General features: G+C 30.3%; 1 protein-coding gene and 1 long non-coding RNA gene across 2 annotated transcripts; both read right to left on the reverse strand.

Annotated features, from left to right (window-relative positions):
• Window positions 1-8,677: 8,677 nt before the first annotated feature.
• LOC148770667 (uncharacterized) lies at window positions 8,678-9,530 on the reverse strand. The gene is made up of 2 exons (XR_016031265.1): window positions 9,380-9,530; window positions 8,678-9,022 (listed from the first exon to the last, which is right to left on the reverse strand). It is a non-coding gene; the product is annotated as an uncharacterized LOC148770667 (long non-coding RNA).
• Window positions 9,531-19,104: 9,574 nt separating this feature from the next.
• LOC105970833 (uncharacterized) lies at window positions 19,105-21,646 on the reverse strand. The gene is made up of 6 exons (XM_088817981.1): window positions 21,557-21,646; window positions 21,375-21,433; window positions 20,505-21,107; window positions 19,881-20,152; window positions 19,574-19,771; window positions 19,105-19,433 (listed from the first exon to the last, which is right to left on the reverse strand). Exons 1-6 carry the CDS (start codon window positions 21,644-21,646, stop codon window positions 19,105-19,107), a joined length of 1,551 nt encoding a protein of 516 aa, XP_088674107.1.
• Window positions 21,647-24,147: the final 2,501 nt, after the last annotated feature.

Consider the following 24,147-nt stretch of genomic DNA (forward strand, 5'->3'; position numbering starts at 1 on the left):
TGGTAGAGCGCGTTGAAATTCCTGAGCGATTTTGTGGTGTGCATTGGAAGTTGCGTGCGATTAAGTGAGTGGAGGGAGGCGCGCGTATCTAGGATGCACATGTGGATCGATGATGCACGGATGAAGATCATTGGGTCGAGGTCGCACGGTAGAGGATCACGTGGATCGAGGTCGCGGGCGCGAATGGTCCTGCAGTGGAGAAGGAGCACACGCACGTAGCGCGGTTGGAGATGCCGGGACGTGCGCTACGCGACTGGCGCATAATCAAGTTGAGAGTAGATCGGTATTGTAGAATTCCGTTACTCGTTGCTGCTGTTATTTTTTTTTTTTGCCTCGGGAAGCGTGCCCGAGATTTTTCTGCCGCAGGAGTCGTGTCGCACGCGCGCCTCGGGAAGTGGCCGCGTGGGTGCCTCGAGAATCGTGCCTGAATTTTTTTTCTTCAAGAAGAATCAATAAATTATTTCTTCAAAAAAACACACACGTACACCCAATGTCTAACTTAACTACTCAAATTCTTACAAATTTAAATTGCTAAAGAATCTTCTACCATAGCATAAATTTCGATTCCTTGATTCAATTTATTTATTTATTTTTCCATTTTTCGATCAAAATCACGACAGGAAACGCATGGAACCGGCCATACAATTCAGGCGAGGATTTTGCCAAAAAAAAAAAAAGGTTCTATTTCCTGATCGGTGCTTCAAATAATGGAGTCAGGGGCACCGTCGAAATGTTTTTAGTTTAAGGGGCAAAGTGCAAACCGCGCTAAAGTTCGGGGGACCAAATTGGTGGGTAATACAATCATCAAGGGCAATTATGTCATTTATATAAAAAATATTAGAAAACAAATACGCAAACACTGTCAAACATAAAACCGACCTCAGCCAATTATAATTATGTGTGCTGCCGACACAATTATTAGTAGGTAAATTACAAAACACCCCTGAGGTAAGGTTTATTTACTAAAAAAACCTCAATGTTTACGTCCATTCCTTGACATTTGTAAATTTCTTACATTGACATCCTTTTGTTTGGGGGTGGGTGTAAGAAATTTAGAACTGTAAGGCGCTGAATGTAATTTCTCCAACAATTTTTATAATTACACTTTTCCTTGGGGAAGCTGATAAGAAATGTCCACGGAAATTTGGTGGCAAATTCTTCTCAGCATTTACTTTGAATTTTGATATACCAACATTCATTACACATCATCTAATATTCCAAACAATTAGCAATAATCCAAGATGAGATTGGATTGATTTTTGGTGTGGATGAAGAGATGAGTATAGTGGTGGTGTTGATGCAGAGGACGTGGTGGAGGATATTGGTTTTGGGGTGTGGTGAAGTAGAGGGCTTTTCTCTTCAATTGTGAGGGACTGAAGTGAAAATTTTATAAACTTCATTTCCGTCTTATGAAAAAATTGGGGAATCTATAATTTTTAAAATTTATGATTAAGGATATGGGCAAATTACCAAAACCCCCCTGAGGTAAGCCTAAATAACGAAAATCCCCCCATGTTCTCGTAATTACGAAAATCCCCCTGAGGTATGCAGACGTCTTACAAATCGCTCTAACGGTGTTAGACTCAATAGAATCTTTTTGATTCTCCCGAATATTCCTCCGATAATACCAATTTTGCCCTTGTACACGAAGTTAACCTTGGGGGGTAATTGTAAGCATTTTATTTAAGGGTTAACTGCACATATTCATCTTCTTCGTCTTCTTCGTCCACCACCACGTATCAGACACACCACCAAACACAAACCAGGCAATCATAACCTCTCACAAATCAAACACCAACCACCACAACCTCTGATCCGCCGCACCACCCCCACCACCACCGAACCAATTTCAATCCATCCCCCCATATCTGCTAGTTCGATTTCGAAAAATCTGCTATTTAATCCGCCCCTTCACCATCACAAGGCAAAGAAATTGGGTTTTTTTCGCCGATGCTCCGGTCTCAAAATTTGACTGCCGGCTGGTGGTTATTTCTTTGCCGCAATCAATCAACGGGTGACGGCGGCGGCGAATTGCAGTGGTGGAAGCAACCCATTTGGTGGAAATATGACACTGTAGCAAGGGATATACCTTCCGCCGTTGAAACCTTCGGCGGCGGTCCAACAATTTCAGCCCCAAACCAAATTTTTTTCTTTGAATCAGAGTTTGAATCCGCCCGAGGAATTTGAGTTTTTGGAATCAAAGCTTAATCAACAATACAGTCCTCAATTTGTTGTTTTTTTTTCGGGAGAGAGAAAGATTGATTAATTTGGTGTTTCGGTGTGATGTGCTTTCGGGTTATAGTCCTTAATTTTCGATGGACGATGAAGCAGAGGCGGCAGGCGGCGGAGGGCGACGAAGCAGAGTTGGGCAAGCGGAGGGCGGCGAAACAGAGGCGGCAGAGGGAGGTAAAGCAGAGGCGGCAGGCGGCGGTTTGAGGGCTGAAATGGATGAAGAGTAATTTGGTTGGGCCGGTGGTGACGGGATAAGTTTGGTTGGGGAAGATGCCCTTTTTCAAATAAAAAAATAAAAAAATTATAATATCAAATTATCAATACAAATTACAAAGTAATAAATAAATTTATAAAAGCAATAAATCATCAAGTGAAAGGGATGTCAGGGGGGATTTTCGTTATTTAGGCTTACCTCAGGGGGGTTTTGGTAATTTGCCCTTTATTTTTCACATATTTAACAGAAGGATATAATAGACATTTCACGTTTTCGGTTAAAAAAATTCGGTCAACCGTTAGTCAAGGGGGGTTTTCGTAATTACGAGAACATGGGGGGGATTTTCGTTATTTAGGCTTACCTCAGGGGGGTTTTGGTAATTTGCCCTAAGGATATTTGTGTCTAGGTCAAAAATGGGTAAAGTACAGTTTTCATCTCTCAAGTTTGCACCGATTTCGCATTTGGTCCCCATGTTAACAAAAAGACACATTTGGTCCCTCATGTTCCAATAATTTAACAGTTTGGGTCATTTCCGTCAATTTATCGTTAGTTCGTTCGTTAAGGTAGTGATGGGCGCACGCTTGATTCCATTAGTTTTAACGGAGAATTGACGGAGAATTGACTGGAAATGACTAAAAATGTTGAATTTATTAAACATAAGAGGGAACCAAATGTGAAGTGTTATATTTGTGTTTTGTGTTGGGAAAATATATTAATATTTGTCATTTGGTTAAATTGTTGTATAGGTTCCATTATTAATTCGAACAAAATATTGAAAAAAATGTACCAGTTTTCCCGACGGTTTTCAACGGTGGATAATGTATTCTTGACGGTTTTCAAAATATGTATGAGTATTTACGATGGTTCTTCAAGCGTCGTTAAAGTTTTTTTCTGACGGTATTTTTACACGTAGAAGTATATACGACGGTCTTTTTCTTGACGGTTTTGTGACGGTTGAAAACCGTCAAGCATAATGTTCCCGACGGTTTTTCTACTATATCTGACAGTTTTCATCCGTCGCATAAAGCCATAAATGTTGTAGTGCAACCTAAAATTTGCACTTCTCAGTTATTAATATGCTTATATTCAAGGGGCAATTAGGCAAAAAAATCTCTTGGAATGATTAATTTTCGTCAGAACTATAGAAAAAGTTTTATTTTTATTTTTTGTTAAACCCCTCAATTTTTGATGTCTTTGGGTAGACACACATTTTCTCTCAGCTGAACAATCAACTATAATACATCACTTTATGGTCGAAAAATTGGCCCAATGCAACGACTTTAAGGACACAATTTTTAAGGATTTGTTTTGCAAATACGACCCATGTGTAATCTCTAATTACTGAAAAAACCTTTACTTAAAAGCTTTGCAAGGACCCCCTATAAAAATCAGTCAAAGCCATTACAACCCCTGAGAGCTCGCTAGTGTGTTGCACGCGCGAGTTGTACGACTGATGGGTGTATTTTTTGACGGGAAAAATATAGTTTTTGCCCCTCAAGTTCGCACCGAAAAGGAGGGAGGGGGAGGCGGCAACAACAACGGTGAATGAAAGAGAGAGTGGAGGAGACGGCTACAATGTTGGTGGTGAACAGATCTGAAAAAAAAAATTGAGAAATCGAGAGAAGTAACAAAAAAGAGAGAAAAAACCTTACATGGAGACGAAGGACGCGGCGGTGGCAACGAGCGGCAATGGTGGTGGTGTAAAAATCTATGTGAAAACGATGGTGGTGTAAAGAGAGAGAGAGAAACCAAGAGAGATAAAGAACGAGAGAGAAAGATATTTATGTGGAGATGAAGGGGGAAGCGACGACGGCAATGAGTGGCGGTGGCGCGGCGGCAGTGGCAGTTTCAAAGGCGGAGGATGAAGGTTGGAATTTCCGGATAGGATTGGAGGTGGAGAGGTAGAGAAGATGAAAGTCAAAGATGTGGGCAAATAATTGGGATTATAGTAGTTGAGGGTATATTTGTCTTCTCACATTAATAGAGGGGGTCTCACTAATTAAGAATGAAATTTGGGTGTATGAAAAGTCTTTAAAAGTCAATTGGGTTTAGTTCAAAATATTTTCCATTTAAGGGGTGTATTGCATATTTCCCCATATTATAAATCAAATAAAATGAAATAGTAGGAAAACCTAATGGGTAAATCCCAAAAAGGCCCATGACAAGGGCACTTAATTAAAAGCGGGACATCCAACTTTTTTGTCTTTCAAATAAATCCAGCTCATTCAAACTTATTTGCAAATAATGAAAATCCTTTTATATATATACCAAAATTACCCCCAATTCATTGAAACCCAGTTTAATTCCAATTTCATGATTTACACCCAAATTTAGCCCAATTTCATCAATTAACCAATTTTAACCCTAATTTCAATTTTGACCCCAATTTTGATCGGCCACCACCGGAGACCGCCGATCGCCGCCGTTGACCGCCGGTCTCCGGCATAGACTTTTTTTTTGAATTTTTTTTTTCTTGAAATTTTTTTCCGGCCGGTCAACTGCCATTGACCGCCGGGTTTCCGGCGTGGACTTTTTTTTTAATTTTGTTTTATCTTAGAAAAAATATTTTAATTAATATTACTGTCTTGGCTGCTAATTAACATTTTAATTAATATTACTGTCGGAGACAGTAATTTAACTGTTAATTGACTCTTTTTTTTCTTCAAAAATATTTTAATTAATATTACTATATTCGTTGCTAAATTACTGTCTCTAGCTGTTGTTTAACTGTCGGAGACAGTAATTTAACTATTAATTGACTTTTTTATTCTTAAAAAAAACATTTTTAATTAATATTACTATATTCGTTGCAAAATTACTGTCTCCAGCAGTTATTTAACTGTCGGAGACAGTAATTTAACTGTTAGTTGACTTTTTTATTCTTAAAAAAAAATATTTTTAATTAATATTATTGTATTCGTTGCTAAATTAATGTCTCCAGCAGTTATTTAACTGTCGGAGACAGTAATTTAACTGTTTTTTGACTTTGTTATTCCTAAAAGAATATTTTTAATTAATACTAGTAATTCAACCGTGCGATGCACGGTGGTCAATTTTAAAAAGAGAAAAGTAATATATATATATATATATATATATATATATATATATATATATATATATATATATATATATATAAAATAAACTATATTATTGTAACAAATTGAATCCTGGTAAAATGAAATTAAAAAAGGGCAAATTACGGTCACCCCTGAGGTATGGTCAAATTACGAAAAAAACCCTCTTGTTTGGGTAATTACAGCCACCCCTCCTTTTAAATATTTTTACGTAAAATTTAAGTAATTCGGTTATTTACCGAACCAAATCGTATATTTAGTTCGGTAAACGGTATGAAATGTTGGCGTACCGAAATTTTGGTTCGGTTTTACCGAATTAACATCCCTAAATTTACCTCTTGAGGGGTCTTTTCGTAAGATAAATACATAGTTGAGGGGGTGGTTGTAATTACTCAAACAGGAGGGGAGTTTTCGTAATTTCACCATAGCTCAACGGGTGGCCGTAATTTGCCCTTAAAAAAAAGGTACACTACAAAAAATTCCCTGTACTTAGGCTAAATTACAAAAAGACCTCCACCTATCCGTAATTACCAAAAATACCCCTACCATTTGTTTTCGTCTTACACCGACCCTTCTATGGTATTATTTTTATCTGAATTTTTTTTATTCCATGGAATATTTTCCGAACAATTCTGATCTTATTCCTAATGAAGTGGCATTTTATTTATGTTACTTTTTTAAGATAAAAATTACTCTAAGAGAGGTAATGATAATACTATAAAACCGCGAATGTGTTATTTAAGAAAAATAAAGATTCCATGTAAAGGCCTCCCGAGGGTAATTTTTACCTTTAAAAAGTAGTATAAAGACGTCACTTCTGTAGGAATTAAATCGGCATTTTTGGAAAATATTCCAAGTAATCAAAAAAATTTCACGAAAAATACACCATAAGGGGGTCGGTTTAAGATAGAAACAAATGTCAGGAGATTTTGGTAATTACACATAGGTGAGGGTTTTTTCGTAATTGAGACTAAGTTCAGGAGGTTTTCATAATTTACCCTTAAAGAAAAGATAAAATTTATTTGTTGATCTAGAGTTGTAACATATGAAGTGCTAGATTACATAGAATAATAATACTAATATAATAATGCTAATAACAATACTAATAGGACATATTCCAAATAAGTCCATCAATGGGTACTTATTCATAAAGAGATCCAGACAAAAATTTCCAATAAGTCCACACATGGTCCAGATTTTTGTAAAGAACTAAAATAACCCCTCATACTTTAATATGCTCCAATTTCATCCTTAACTTAATTTTACTTTAATTTAACCCCAAATTTCACAAATTATTCAATTTTGACCCAAAATTTTTTTTTTCAAATTTTTTTTTCCCACCGGATTCCGGCGTTGACTTTTCAACTTTTTTTTTCTTTCTTTCTTCCGGATTTTTTCGCCGGATTCCGTCGTTGACCGGCGGTCAACGACGGTCTCCGGCGTTGACTTTTACATTTTTTTTTTTTTTTTTTTTTGTAACTTTTTTTTTCCGTTTAAACAGCAATATTGCTGTGATTGACAGTAATATTAACTATATTACTGTTAAACATAGTAAAATTAACTAAACAATAGTTTAACACAGTAATATTGCTATATTAATCTCTAGCACATTAATATTAACACAGCAAAACTCATTATTATTATGTAATAAAGTAATATTACTATGTTGACCGTTCAACCAATGTAAACATAATAAAAAAAAACCAAAAGAATTAATATTAATGTGAGTGACAGTAATAGTACTATAGCAACAGTAATATTACCGTCAACCACAGTAATATTACAATAGTAGAGAATAATATTATTACGTTACTCCGTGAATAACTCAAACAAACAAAAAATCCAAACAAAATAATAATATTGATGTGGTTGACAACAATATTACTATAACAACAGTAATATTACCGTCAACCACAGTAATATTATTGTGTTTACAGTAATATTACAATAATAGACAGTAATATTATTACGTTACTCCGTGAATAACTCAAACAAAAAAAAAAACCCAAAAAAATAATAATATTGATGTTGTTGACAGTAATATTATTGTGTTTACAGTTATTTTACTGTCAACGACAGTAATGTAATTACGTTGACTTGTCAACAAATCAAACAAAATAAAAAAAATAATAAAAAATAAAAATAATAATATTACATTAATTTACTGTCAACGGCGGCACATTACATAAATGTAATGTCAACGACAGTACAATTCCGTTAATTAACTATAATTGACAGTATAATTACGTTAATTTACTGTCAGTGACAACACAATTACGGTCAACGTTTAGCGGCGGACGTGGAAAAACAAAACAATCCCAACAAAAAAAACCCTTAAAAAAACACTAAAACAAGTCTAACGCCGGAGACCGCCGGAAACCGGCGAAAAAATCCGGAAGAAAAGAAAAAAAAAAGAAAAAACAAAAAAAAAAGTCAACCGCAGCGAAAAAATCCAGAAGAAAGAGAAAAAAAAAGTTGAAAAGTCAACGCAGAAGACCGGTGTTGACCGCCGGTCAATGCCGGAGTCCGGCGGCAAAATTTTTTTTTGAAAAAAAACAGTTTTGGGTCAACTTGAGTAATTTGTGAAATTTGGGGTCAAATTGAGATTAAAATAAGTTAAAGATGAAATTGGAGCATATTAAATTATGCTCCCAAAAAAAGTCAAAATTGGATTTTTGTGGACAAAATTGATAAATTGGGGTTACAATTAAGAATTGGGTATAAATGGTTGAGGGTAATATTGGGATATAAATGAATGTTTCCTTTAGTTATTATGAATATTAAAGAGATGTGCTTATTGGTGAAAGAGATATATCCCTTAAACCTAGAATAATAGACATGCTTGGTTGTGGACTTTTGCATAAAAAGTAAAAACCTCATACTAATATACTAATATTAATAATAACACTAGTAATTGTACCCGTGCGATGCACGGAACAACAAATTGCATTGTTTTGATGTTATAATAAATGTCTGTTGCATCGTATGATCCAAATTCTGTTATAATCATTCGTTAATAATCCATCGGTGGAACATTACTAAGTATACTACACAAAAAAAAAAAAAAAAAAAAAAAAAACGAATAACTTTACTGTTGAATAATTTTCCAAATGAATTGAATCAGCTAATACCAGTGGATTGAAAAATTGAACCAGGAAAAAAAATCATCAACTATGTCTTTCGTGTTGAGCTTAAAAGTATAATTAGATTTAATAACTTAGTTAGCTTAATCAAATCTAAATTATCGTCAACATACCAACGTAAAATGGCATCTATACATCTTGCATCGTAATTAAGCCCTTCTTCACTGCCTCGTTTTGGTCCTGTTTTACCACTGGAATTAACAATTGGAAAATTAAGATACAAAAACAAATATAAACAATAAATTAAATATCGCATACAAACAATAAGTCTTGAAGACCGACTTCCAATAGCTTGTGGATCCGCCCATTTTTGCTTAGTTATCTCCAATAATCCCTTTCAATAACATGTCCAATAACATCTAAAAGGAAATAATTGTTATACACAAAATTTGAAATCTTTGGTATAAATTAATGAAACACATAATTTAACAAAATGAAATTACCTATAAGCCATGATGGAAAATGATGCAAATTAATTACCACACAATCAATAAGATGAAGAAGAAAATAAGACAAAAATTCTAAAGTCGCGGTTACCAAAAGAAGAAGCCTTAGGTAGGATTAATAAATAAAATTCAAATGTTGCTGAAATTCCGTAGAACGATGTCAAAAATCCGCTAGGGATGAAAATCAGATTTATTTACAATTTTTTGTAAAAATCGAAAATCATATTTATTATGAACTATGAAGAGAAAACAAATTGCAAAATAGCTAACCTTGTATGAAGTCACAAACGTTTTGTAGAAACGGGAAGAGATAAAATTGGGGTGGAGAAATTGAGAGGTGGGATATAAATAAGTAGAGAAAACACAAACGTGTTGAAGTGTTAGAGAGAAGCTGAAGGTGTTGCGAGTGTTAAGGGAAGTCTTTGAAAATCTTCCATCTTTGAAAATATGATAATTAGTATTTTATCATAAAAAAATAATATTTAGTATTGAGATGTTTGAGGCTGAAAATTAGGAGATAAAATAATATTTGGAGATTTAATTGTTTGTGCGTTTAAGATATTTATGGCTGAAAATAGGAGTTAATGGGTTGGTTCGGGCATACAAAAATGATAAAAATCGAAAATAATATTTAGGAGATAAAAATTGAAAATACTATTTAGGAGATAAAAATTTGATGAAAATAGAAAATAGTATTTAAAATAATATTTAGGAGATAAAAATTTGATAAAAATTGAAAACTAATATTTAGGAGATAAAAATCGAAATTAATATTTAAAATAATATTCAAGACATAAAAACTTGATAAAAAATCGAAAATAATATTTAAAACAATGTTAATCAGATAGAAGTTGATAAAATACGAAAATAATAATTAAAATAATATTTAGGAGAATAAAAAATGATAAAAATCAAAAATGTTATTTAAAATAATATTAAGGAGATAAAAATTTGATCACAATCGAAAATAATATTTAAAATAATATTTAGGACATAAAATTTTGATAAAAATCGAAAATAATATTTAGGAGACAAAATGCTTTTATAAAATTCGAAGACAATATTTAAAATTCAAAGACAATATTCTTATATTAGGAGATAAAATTCTTTTATATTTTGATAAAATTTTGATAAAAATCGAAAACTAATATTTAGGAGAGAATTCTTTTATAAAATTCGAAGAAAATATTTAAAATAATATTTTGGAGATATAAATTTGATCAAATTCTAAAATAATATTTAAAATAATATTTATGAGATAAAAGTATGATAAAAATCGAAAATAATATTTAAAGAAATATTTAGGAGATAAAAATTTGATAAAAATTAAAAATAATATTTAGGAGATAAAAATATGATAAAAATTAAAAATATTAATTAACATAATATTTAGGAGATAAAAATTTGATCAAATCGAAATTAATATTTAAAATAATATTTAGGAGATAAAAATTTGACAAAAATCGAAAATAATATTTAGGAGACAAAAATCTGAAAAAAACGAAAAATAATATTTAGGAAATATTTTTTTATAAAACTCCAAAACAATATTTAAAATAATATTTAGGAGATATAAATTTGATAAAATTCGAAAATAATATTTCGGATATAAAACTTTGATAAAAATCGAAAATAATATTTAAAATAATATTTAGGAGATAAAAATTTAATAAAAATCAAAAATAATATTTAGGAGATAAAAATCTGCTAAAAATCGAAAATAATAATTAATATTAAATTTAGGAGATATAAATTTGATAAAATTAAAAAATAATAATTAATATAATAAGAAGATAAAAAATTGATAGAAATTGAAAATAATTTTTAAAATAATATTTAGGAGATAAAAATCTGGTACAAATCGAAAATAGTATTTAAGAGTTATAATATATTTGATGAAATTCGAAAATAATATTTAAAATAATATTTAGAAGATAAATTTGATAAAAATCAAAAATAATAATTTATTTTTTACAAATATGATATTAGGGTTTCTTAGGGTTGCTCTAACGTTTCTTTCTTTTATATATAAGACTAGTAATCTAACCCGTGCGATGCACGGGGTTTGAAAAAATAAATGCAGAATAAAAATTCAATTTTCAATATTGTTTTCTACTTTCAAATTAAAACGTAAAAATCATTCCAACATAAAACAAATAGATAATAAAATTATAACAAATAAAATAAAACAAAGAATCACGTAGTAATGTAAATAACAGATGCTTTTATTCTATTATCTTTCATTGACAGAATCGTGATTCCCAAAATATCATAAGCGTAATCAAGTGTGCATCAGAACAACATGACATAACTTATAAATTAAACGAACATCAAGTTCACAAAACAGAGAATTATACTTTCTTGTCGAATAGAAATACAAAAAAAAAAAAAAAATGAAAGCAAAGCGGATCCTAGAAAATAGATTAAACATTTCAACATTAATTAACAGAAAACATACCAACATACAGAGTAGGGTAAAAACCAATCTTACGAAACCAAACGACCATAAGAAATAAAAAATATGAAACATAAATATAATCTCGTCCATGAACTAAATATTGACACCATATTTTCAATAAAAGATACGTAGAACAATACGAATAGTTTGCAATATTTATCAAAAAAAAAAAATAGAGAATGAGAAGGAAGAAATTTCAATGCCTATGCACTGCAGTCCCGATTTCATTGATCTCACTTCCTCTAGCCGTTCGAAGTTTCTCCACTCATCATTAGCTGCTTAATTTTCTCGGAAAGTTCTTTACTATCAACATATGCGGTTCAATAAATGGTCTGGTATAATGTAAAACACGACTCAATAAATTCAAATTTACATTCTCTACTACAAATAAAACCAATAGACACATGAGCATTTAAAATATTTTCTAGAAAAGGCATCATCACAATTACAGGATCAGATCACTGTATGCTCAAGGGCATAATAGAAAGATACTGGAATATTGTTGTTGAAAAAATTACAGAATAATTGAAAATAAAAAAATGGCTCACAATTTAAGCAGGAAACACAATAAACAGCAGGCTAAAAATTCATTAGAGAAAGTTAATGTATAATGTGCTGCTCATGCCCATAATATATGAAAAGATTTTGTTTCAGTAGTGGAAAACTTACATTAATTATTCAGGTCACACATAATGAAAATAATACAAAATTTCTTGGATGTTTATAACAGAAAACATCAAAGAAGCCACGAAAAGAGAATTCATTTTCCAAGAGATCCATCGAAAACTCACTAATGGAAGAAGTAGATCAAACCCAACATTAATCAATTATCTACTACCCCATTTCCACCTCCTTAAAAAATGTCAGCGCCATTGTTGTGAAGAAAGAAATGTAAATTGTAAAATGAACAATTTAAAGATGTGAACATATTTCCGAGATAGAAAATGCAGCGAGACTCGATAGTAATTCATAAAAAAATTATCGATTTTTCTCCCAAAAAAACACAATGCTATAAACGTTGCTTCATGTTTGTGAAACTTGTAAGGAAAAGACATCGAAAATTAAAATGTCGACTATATTTCAAAAAGCAATCCATGACTGAAAAAAACTGAGAATGAATAAAATAAAAACTTACCATATATAATACGTAAAAGTACTCTGGTAAAACCTGAAAAAATACGGCTAAGGATTCACCGCAGTCCCTGCAAAAGAACAAAACTCGGATTATGCAGATGGAGGCTAAAAAAAAAACAAATTAAATAAAATAGGTAGACGTTTTTAACTCTGCTAAGAATATCAGCAAACGGAAAAGCAAAAATTATCAGAACAACACATAACATATACGGTTGGAGATGGTTGGTTTTTGGATGGAGATCAATATAAAGCTCAACAAATGATATATAGTTTTTTTGTGGAAGCAACCATCTAAAAGTGAGAGAAAATACGCTGATAATCAAGGCCCAACCAAAAATCCAGTATAATTGAATTTAATAAGCTAAATAAACCCAAAAAAATAATTTATTAAATAAATGACAGTTGTACCCCGAAAATGAGCGGGAAAAAAACCCTAGGATTTCACCAGAGCAACCTTACTTTTATTAATAAGATGACAGTTGTACCCCGAAAATGAGCGGGAAAAAAACCCTAGGATTTCACCAGAGCAACCTTACTTTTATTAATAAGATAAATAAATGGTATAAAAGAATTTATCACACAATAATATATCGTTAAAAGATACGTAATTAGTTTAAATGAAAATTGAAATAATAAAATAATAAAAGATACGTAGATTTGGTGTGGGAAAAAAATGTGGATGATTCCTTGAAAAATCGTAATTAGTTTAGAATTAAAATATCATTAAAATTAGTTTAAATGAAAATTTAAATAAACAAATAATAAAAGATACGTAGATTTGGTGTGGGAAATAAATGTGGATGATTCCTTGAAAAATCGTAATTAGTTTAGAATTAAAATATCATTAAAATTAGTTTAAATGAAAATTTAAATAAACAAATAATAAAAGATACGTAGATTTGGTGTGGGAAAAAAATGTGGATAATTCCTTGAAAAAACCCTAGGATTTCACCAGAGCAACCTTACTTTTATTAATAAGATGACAGTTGTACCCCGAAAATGAGCGGGAAAAAAACCCTAGGATTTCACCAGAGCAACCTTACTTTTATTAATAAGATAAATAAATGGTATAAAAGAATTTATCACACAATAATATATCGTTAAAAGATACGTAATTAGTTTAAATGAAAATTGAAATAATAAAATAATAAAAGATACGTAGATTTGGTGTGGGAAAAAAATGTGGATGATTCCTTGAAAAATCGTAATTAGTTTAGAATTAAAATATCATTAAAATTAGTTTAAATGAAAATTTAAATAAACAAATAATAAAAGATACGTAGATTTGGTGTGGGAAATAAATGTGGATGATTCCTTGAAAAATCGTAATTAGTTTAGAATTAAAATATCATTAAAATTAGTTTAAATGAAAATTTAAATAAACAAATAATAAAAGATACGTAGATTTGGTGTGGGAAAAAAATGTGGATAATTCCTTTAAAAAACGTAATTAGTTTAGAATTAAAATATCATTAAAATTAGTTTAAATGAAAACTGAAATAAAAAATAATAAAATAAATAAATGGTCTTGAAAAATCGTAATTAGTTTAGAATTAAAATATCATTAAAATTAGTTTAAATGAAAATTGAAATAAACAAATAATAAAAGATATGTAGATTTGATGTGGGGAAAAAATGTGGATAATTCCTTGAAAAAACGTAATTAGTTTAGAATTAAAATATCATTAAAATTAGTTTAAATGAAAATTGAAATAAAAAATAATAAAATAAATAAATGGTATAAAAGAATTCATCACACAATAATATATCATTAAAAGATACGTACGTAGATTTGGTGTGGGAAAAAAATGTGGATAATTCCTTGAAAAAACGTAATTAGTTTAGAATTAAAATAGCATTAAAATTAGTTTAAATGAAAATTGAAATAAAAAAATAATAAAATAAATAAATTGTATAAAAGAATTCATCACATAATAATATATCATTAAAAGATACGTAATTAGTTTAAATGAAAATTGAAATTAAAAGTAAGAAATAAACAATAAAAGTAAAAAATAATTAAATGACAAATGTAGTCATAAAATGAGCTGGAAAAAAACCCTAGGGTTTCACCAGAACAACCTTCCTTTTATTAATAAGATTAATACTAAATATACTAATACTAAAAGAGATTAAATTATAAGCGGATTCTCCGTTAATAAATGATAAACGGAGTCCATTAATTGAATGACACCTGTACATAAGAATTAAGAATTACACTATCATCCCTCCTTACATTTCAAACAATTTTTTAAAATAGAAATTCTTATCATATTTGTATTTTTACATTTCTTATCTTTTTGTTAATTAAAAAAATCTGTTGACCTTCGTCATACTTGACATCTTAGTTTGGATTATTTATTTTTAATTAGCATAATTCTTAATAAAATATTTTTGTTGTGTCCAATGATGGTTCTTTTGATCCCACAGCCGTTGATAAATATTGGGTAAGTCTTTTACTGTTACGTCGTGTAATATTTAATTACGTATTATATATTTTTCCACTTGGGTTAACCTTTAGGGGTTTTAGAAATACACACAAAATAACACGTGAGATCATAAGACTCACACTTGAATATTCCAATTTAAATAAAAGAAATTATTTTCGAAAAAATTAATTAAAAGAATATTTAAAAATTTTGGTAATTGATAATCTAAGGAAATTATTTTTTTATCTCAAGAAATAATAAAGGGATAGAAACAGAGAAAATATACAATTTGTTTCTTTCGCCCATGAAATTTTAATTTTAAATTGGGTCCCATCAAAATTATTAACTAATATTAATTTAATTTTCCACATGTCATTAAGTAAGTGGAATCCGTTTTTCCTCTATTAATGAGGAGTCCGTCCCAAATTTGCACCCATACTAAAACTATAACAGTGACACCAACACTAACACTAACACTAATACAAAAATCAATACGATGACCAATACCAATATCAATACCAATATCAATATCAATACCAATACCAATACCAATACCAAAACCAATACCTATACCAATACCAATACTAACATTAATTATAATATAATACTAATACTAATACTTATGTTAATACTAATTCTAATATTAATACCAATATTAATACTAATACTAATTTTCATAATCGTTATTATATGGGTTGTATAAGTAATTTCTATAATCTGTATTATAAACAAATTATTGATTTATTAAAATATAAAATTTGAAAACTTCAAAATATTCCAATCTATTTTATTTCCAAAATATTGATTACAAATTCCATTTTAAATAATAATTTTTGAACAATATAATATAAAGATTTATTGTGAATTTAAAAACAGAACCGAAATATGAAATAAAATTAACTCAAATTATTATGGAAATAATGAGAAAAATCATAGATAAATAATATTTTCACTAATAACCGCATAAATAAATAACACTATAATATAAATTAATCTAAAATCATTCAAGAACGCCTCATTCACCACTATAGTGTCTTTGCCCATAGAAAATAATAATATCCATTTGTATTAATGCATGATTTTTTAAGTTTAAGAAATTCCTATAATTATATTGTAGTTGAAGATGCTTTTAGGAATTTCACCCTTTTCATAATCAAAATAAAAAAATACATTTTATTCCTAAAGTTTATAAAATTTGTACACGTGTACTTGATGTTATTGTCAAGCATTTAATAGAAACAAATATCACCTCTTCAAAAAAGAGAAAAACATAGAAGGAATTAAAATATGGATATAGTTTCAAAAATATATAAGGTCCTATTATTTAAATTAAGACATCTACTCGATGTTAGTTAATATATATTTAAAAAAAAAAGAATATCTCATCTAAAAAATATATAAAGAATTAAATAAAAATATTGTTAAGTTATTTATAGACATGTAAAGGACATTATTTCATATGTTTCCATAAGTTAATGGATTCGGATTTTAGTCACATAATATACAAATTATATACAACAAAAAGTATAAACAAATTTTAAAAAAATTATTGTTCATTATTAAAGAAATCGAAATTTTTGAATTTTCACACGGCATACTAAACCGGTTTATTAAAAAAAATGTGATCATTAAATAGAGCAAATAGACGCTCAAATACTTAACTGATACTTATTATAATACTTTAATATTTCAAACAAATTCATGCGCTCCAACCCTTAGGTATCAAATAAATTATTTTCCCTTTTTAGTTGTAATATGTTAAGATGTTTTCATTTTTTTCACGTTGAAATTGCATGAGCTATTTTTAATGAAAAATTGACTCCTCTTTTTTTTTTTTTTGAGCAGTTTTGCACCTCAATAAGATGGGAGTATAAAAAACCACTCCTTCTCGTTTTGGAAAGTGGTAATTTTATCATTTGATACTCTATAATTAATTCCCATTGAGTTGCTAATATCCCAACAAATTAGGCGTAGACAATCACAAAACAACTGCAACACCACAAAGTTAGATGCAAAGGCCGACAAATAAGAGCCATGGTATATTTTCTTCTCAAGTTGTTATAAAATATGCACAAAATAAATAATTCAAAAATTATTCATAAAATAAAAATCATCGCTATTAATTAAATTAATTAATACTTATTTTATGAAATTTTTAGGAATAATTTTATGAAATTTAAAATAAATTAAAAAAACATCTCTAAAATTTTTATGTTTTTTAAAATTCTATAAAAGCATAAAATAAATTCCCATTGATTCAAACTTATATAATAAACAATTTTTTCGTACAAATGAAATGATCATGCAGAAATTATTGACATATTCTCTGCAAGAAGAAAAACCTAAAAACGATTCATGATTTGTATAGGTTATATTTAATGATGGGAAACTTCAAACATTTCAAAATAGAAGAATTAGAGTGTAATACTTTTCCTAATAAAACCTCAAACATTTGAAAAAAATAATTAGAGTGTAAAATGATTTCTTTTTGTTTTTTTGCCATTTATATCCACTTTCCTTATGTGGGTGTTACGACACGGCCGATGGTATATATATATATATATATATATATATATATATATATACACTAGTATTCACCCGTGCGATGCACGGGGCGGCATATTTTCAACTGGAAATACAGGTCTGTAAAACAAATTTACATAGATATCAATTATTACGCTCATTAATTTAAGTACAAAACGTTATTGACCAACAGTATTAAAAATATGTTATAAGTATCATGTTCTTCATAGTTACAATATAAAAATAATATTAAATATTAGTATATCGACAAACATAAATCTTAAAGATAATAAGATTTGCATTGAGCATCCTAGGGACATGACTGAAAATAACATCGCATGGAGGAAAACATATAGGAAAATAGACCTGCCAAAGAGTAAAATGTTAAAAAAAAAAAAAAAATCAAGACATGTTACATGAAGAACTCATAAATATAAAAATATTTTCAACCTTCAAATTCGATGAAATACTTCCTTGTAGACGGCATTTCTAGTAACATCGGTGAGTTCGTCCGAATCCCACTTGATGACTATCTTAATGCCACATCTGCTCTTAACTCTGCACTTGATGACTATCTTAATGCCACACCTTCAAATTCCCACTTGTTGATCATAGCTGAAGACAGGCCGAGGAAGATACAAACCAACATGCGAAAGAGTTTGGCATTGGCTTTTGTTGATCGTCATTGCAAAAGAAACAATCAACGAAAACTGTCTTCTCTGAAATTTAATTGACAATCCGAAGTTAGATGGTATTAAAGTCATCTGAGGAATGAACACAATGTCACCGATATTTTTGCCGGAAAGAAGTTAAAAATGCAGAACGTGAATGCCGATTATAGTAATTTGAAGTCTGGTCCCGTTGCACAATCCTCTGCTTGATTGATGTTTCTTATTAACATAACTGGTGCACCGACCTTGGACTTCAATACATGAGAAGGAACCCCCGAGCAACTTCTTGTGTTGAGAAATTCAGTCGAATAGATTTTTGCATTATCCTCCGATCCGTTGTTCGCTCGTCCCTACACATATTATCTGAGCTCTAGTACACCTTCTCCTCACCTGGAAGGAGAGACATCGAGTGATCGTTCACAGACTCGACGCGTTCATTAGTTGGTGCAAGAATTGTCCTCCCTTGAAAATAATCTGGATCATACATGTTACTCAACAAATCAGGATAGACGAAGTTCAGTAGGTCTCTGAATAGATCTTCTGAATCACCAATGAACATGTCATCGGGAATCTCTAGCGAAGCTTCACCATCATATTGTTCCCTAACATTCCCATTACCAACCTTCAGTATCCAGTCCCCAAATTCTATTACCTCGTCCACATTAGATGGAGAAGAACATGACTGCAATCTCATGTTCTTACTCAACTTCATGACACGAAAGAAATGCCACAACGGAGAGGAGTTTACCGTAGCATGCACTATGTCCTGCCTTGATGCTTTCAGTACGATTGGTAAATCTGCCTAAAATCTCCTCCAAGAACAACCACCTTACCTCCAAACGGTTTGTCTACCTGTAATACTGACTTCATTGTCGTGTCAAGCGCTTCAAAACAGTTCATATGCATCATAGGAGCCTCGTTCCACATAATAAGCTTAGCCCTAATCATCAACTCCACCTGTGGACTTTGTTGCGTTATGCTGTAGGTGGAAGTCTCGTGTACAGTTATGGGAAGTCGAAATCGAAAATGAGTTGTTCTTCCACCGATGAGCAATAACGATGATATACCACTCGATGCAACATTAATTACAATCTCTCCCTTGGAACGGACTGTACCCGAAAGAGTTTTCCAGAGAAATGTTTTCCCATTCCACCATGACCATATAGAAAGAACATTCCACCACGGTCATTAGATACAACATCCTACATCATAAACCTTTATTTGCTCGTCTGTAATTGAGGCAAGACACCGTTGAAGTTCTTTACCCATTTCAAACCGTCGTAATCCAGTTCATCTAAGACCAATATGTTTATTGTGTCCTCCATTGCGAATTCAATTGGAAATGGCATGGGCACGTAATTACGTAGACTTTTACCATTACTTTGGAATATTTTCTCTACTTTAGTGAGAGTATAGTTCATCAAGCTTTCATCCGATATAGATAAATCTGCACAAAAATTTGATACATCATATGCATTTAGTTCAAAACTTAAAGAGCCTATTAAAAATGTGAGTAATATTTAAAATCTAATTCTATTCTACACAAATTGCCATACCTGGATTATTATGAAGCCATTGTTCTATGTAAGCAATACCCTCCGCCAAACCCAAACAACAACTTTGCCAAACATGTTCGGGCCGACTTAAGCTATTGGAAAGCAGCATAACCGCAAATAACCTCCTTATATAATCCCCAGATGCCCAAGCATTCACTTCTCTTATCGCGTCCATGTATTCTTTGTTGTCGTCTAACAAACTCAACACATAACACGCATCCCTGAACGTAGGGTAAACGTAGTCAGCGACTTTTCTGATGTCCTCGTAACACCTGCACCCCTCTGAATGTTAAGTAGCAACCTAAGGTAATAGTCTCCCCCTTTGCAGGAGGAACATTTGCAATCCTACCAACAGAAAATCCATTTTTTTTTTGCGCCCAAGTGCAAGAATCCTCCTTATACACAAACTGCTATGGAAAATCTCCGTACCTCAAGTCCCTGGTATGTGGATAACTTTTGTTTACCTCAAACCACGCTAAGAACATCGTTTGCTTAGCAGATTGCCTATCCAGAACACTTTTTAATGACTTGTTTTCATTGAAGACAAGCTACTAATGATCTAGGAGATAAAAACTTAGTCTAATTATAGATGGGTCTCTGTAATGAATATCTAAATTAAACAACCTCCACATTACCTCACATGCCGAAAGATATCTACATTCGTAGTACATCTTTATCTCGTCACGAATCTCAGCACAACCATCTATATTGCGTCTTTCGTAAAATGCCGTTGTAACTCGATTATGACCCTTGTTGGCGTATTTGAACATGTATTTAATTGACATGTTTTGATTGCATAGCTCTATATTAATGTGAGATCTATATTTACTCAATATTACCCAATTATACGGAACTACAAAACCATTGTCAAGAGTAGTCTTTTTCTTCATAACCGTTATGCCATCTTCCCTTCTCCTGTACACAGTATAACCATATGTATCTGACTCAGTTCGCTGCACAAATGGTTTCGGAAATCGCTTCGTGCAAACTCGATCCTTCATACAGGGAGATTTCAAATTCGCCTGACCGCACGGTCGATGTATCATATACTTCTCCACCAACTGGTACATCTTTTTGTCGGTTTCTTCGTCAGGAATTTCAAGACATATAATCTTGTCAATTTCTTCTGGGGTCTTGGGCTTGTCATCATTATGCAACCACAACAAAATATGTGCATACGGTAGACCTCGTTTCTGAAATTCAATAGTCCACACATCTGGAGAGGAACTGTAAATAAATGATATGAAACAATATGCATTAATTTAGTTAATGAATAAATAAATATTAAAACTCACATAGGATGCATATCTCTAATTCCTATGAATGTAGTAAATGTATAATTATAAATTGAGATCTAATTAAATACTTACATGCTCTAATATGTCCGAATACACGTCATTTCTTAATTTATGTCATTATACTATCGAGCTTCATCTTGAACACAAGACATAGAATGTTTGGCCGATCCCCGGCCTAAGTTGTATCTTTCAACACCCTTTGTATTTCAGGCCATTGAGGATTGCATGTGATGGTGATGAAGAGAGTTGGAAATCCTATATTGAGAAAATAAACAATAGTTAGTTAAATATAGTTATAATCATATTTGATAAATGGTTTATATTTGTATTTTATTGAAAGTGTACGAATAAATAATGTAGCAAATACATTGTTATTACCTCATTTGTGTCACTCAATCCGTCCAATTTTTTTCTAACAGTCTTACGTATGAAATCATCTTCTATCGAGTAAGAAGACTGCGACGACATCTGACTTATCACTTGACAACTATTTGGTTTACTTCGAATGAAACTAAAATAAAAACTACATGCTAATAAATCGTAATGAACGAAATAAATGTAAAAACAAAGTAATTAATTTATTTAAAGATAAAATTATAACCTCGATTTGAATTCGTTAATTGCAGGAATATCCTCATTTATAAGCACATGCGATGAATGCCAATGGTTGGATACCTGGACTTCACCTGAAAAAACATAAGAATAGGCATGAAATGTAATAATGTCCTTCACATTCATTAAACCAAATACATAAGAGAAATATTGAACAAATTAATACTATTCTTAATCTCATTAGTTGCAAATTCTATTACAACAATATACAACCCTACACTAATATCCTGAATTCGTTGAAGTATGTAATCAGCAAAGTTTTTCCCTAGCAAACAATCACTTGCATGTCAAAGAAAATGATGATTGATATGAAAAACACATGTAAAATCTAAAAAATATATTTCAGTGAGTTTTAAATTACTTAATATCTTCAAGTTCAAATGGAGTGTTTTGTTTGGTTCCACCGGCTAGGTGAGCCAATGAACCTATCGACAAAATCGAACCAATAACATCTGTAATCAATATTAAAACATTGTAAGAAAACACTTTATAAATAAATGCTAAATAGAAAGGAAAAAGAAATCATATAAATAACTAATACCTATCGTATACTCATATATATATATATATATATATATATATATATATATATATATATATATATAGGGCGAATTGCAAAAAGGCCCATCACAAGGGACTTAAATGCACATTGGTCTACAAAAAAAAATAGTCTTTCAAATAAACTCATCCCCATGTCTTTAGTCTAAAATAACCTTCATATTATAATTCTTATCAATTCCATCCATTATGCTCTAACTTTCGTAATATTACATATGACCCCGGATTTAAACAAATATATCACATTAACCCCCAAAATAATAATTTTTTGAATATTTTTTTCAGAATTTTTTTTTTTTTTTAGAATTTTTTTTTTCCGGCCAGATTTCGGCGTTGACCGCCGGTCTCCGGCGTTGATTTGTTTCTGAATTTTTTTTCTTAGAAAAAAATATTTTAATTAATATTACTGTCTTGGCTACTAAATTACCGTCTCAGACAATAATATTACTGTTTGTGACAGTAATATTATGAATATTATTTTTTCGAATAGAAATATTATTAATATTACTGTCTGAGACAGTAATTTAACAGCTAAGACAGTAATATTTATTAAAATAATTTATTTTAAGAAAACAAAATTAAAAAAAAAAAAGTCAATTAACAGTTAAATTACTGTCTCTGATAGTTAAATAACTGCTGGATACAGTAATTTAGCAGCCAAGACAGTAATATTTATTAAAAATATTTTTTTAAGAAAAAAAAAGTCAATTAACAGTTAAATTACTGTCTCCGACAGTTAAATAACTGCTGGAGACAGTCATTTAGCAACGAATACAGTAATATTAATTAAAATATTTAAAAAAAAAGGCAATTAGCAGTTAAATTACTGTCTCCGACGGTTAAATAACTACTGGAGACAGTAATTTCTCAGCTAAGACAGTAATATTAATTAAAATATTTTTGAAGAAAAAAAATCAATTAGCAGTTAAATTATTGTCTCCGACAGTTAAATAACTGTTGGAGACAGTAATTTAGTAGCCAAGACAATAATATTAATTAAAATATTTCTGTAAGAAAAAACAAAATTATAAAAAAAAAAAAGAAAAAAAAAGTCAACGGCGGTTGACCTACCGGAAAAATATATATCGATTTAACATTAGCAATAATTTTACTTTATATTTTGGAAACGTGTGGGAAGAATAATTAATTTACGAAATTTTGTCTTGCAACAAATATTCGTATTCCATGTAATGAAATACAATTAAGCAATTTTCTATAAATAATTTGCACAAATGAAATGTTGATTTAAATAGATTTATATTCTTAATTAGAATTAATTATATATCCGATACATAATTCTAAAATTTTACATCATCATTAATTAATAATAAGGAAACAAAATATAAATTGTGCAAAAATACAAAATAAATATCCATACATACATTACGAAAATATATATCCGATATATAAAATATCCATATGTATTTTATATATGGTTAATAAATTTAGCATATATTATGTGGAAACAATATATAATTTTGTACATTATTGTACATGTGAAAATTTGTATATATCCGATTTGCTTATTGTACATTATTACAATAACAATTAAATATAATTATGTACAGGATTTTAGACTTCTACTTTTAATTGTTGCATAGATTATTCATTTTTTATTAAAACAATAAAGACAGTAAATACATAGTTTTTAACGCGGTTTTTATTGAAACAATAAAGACAGTAAATACATAGTTTTTAATGATAAATATTAACATTATATGGGCTTAGATGCATATAACATTAGTTTCACAACTATCAAAGCAATACATATCTATGTATCAGATATATAACATCTATGT

The sequence above is a fragment of the Erythranthe guttata genome, chromosome 5 (genome assembly GCF_056151865.1).
Source record: "Erythranthe guttata isolate IM_541 chromosome 5, IM_541, whole genome shotgun sequence".
NCBI lineage: Eukaryota > Viridiplantae > Streptophyta > Magnoliopsida > Lamiales > Phrymaceae > Erythranthe > Erythranthe guttata.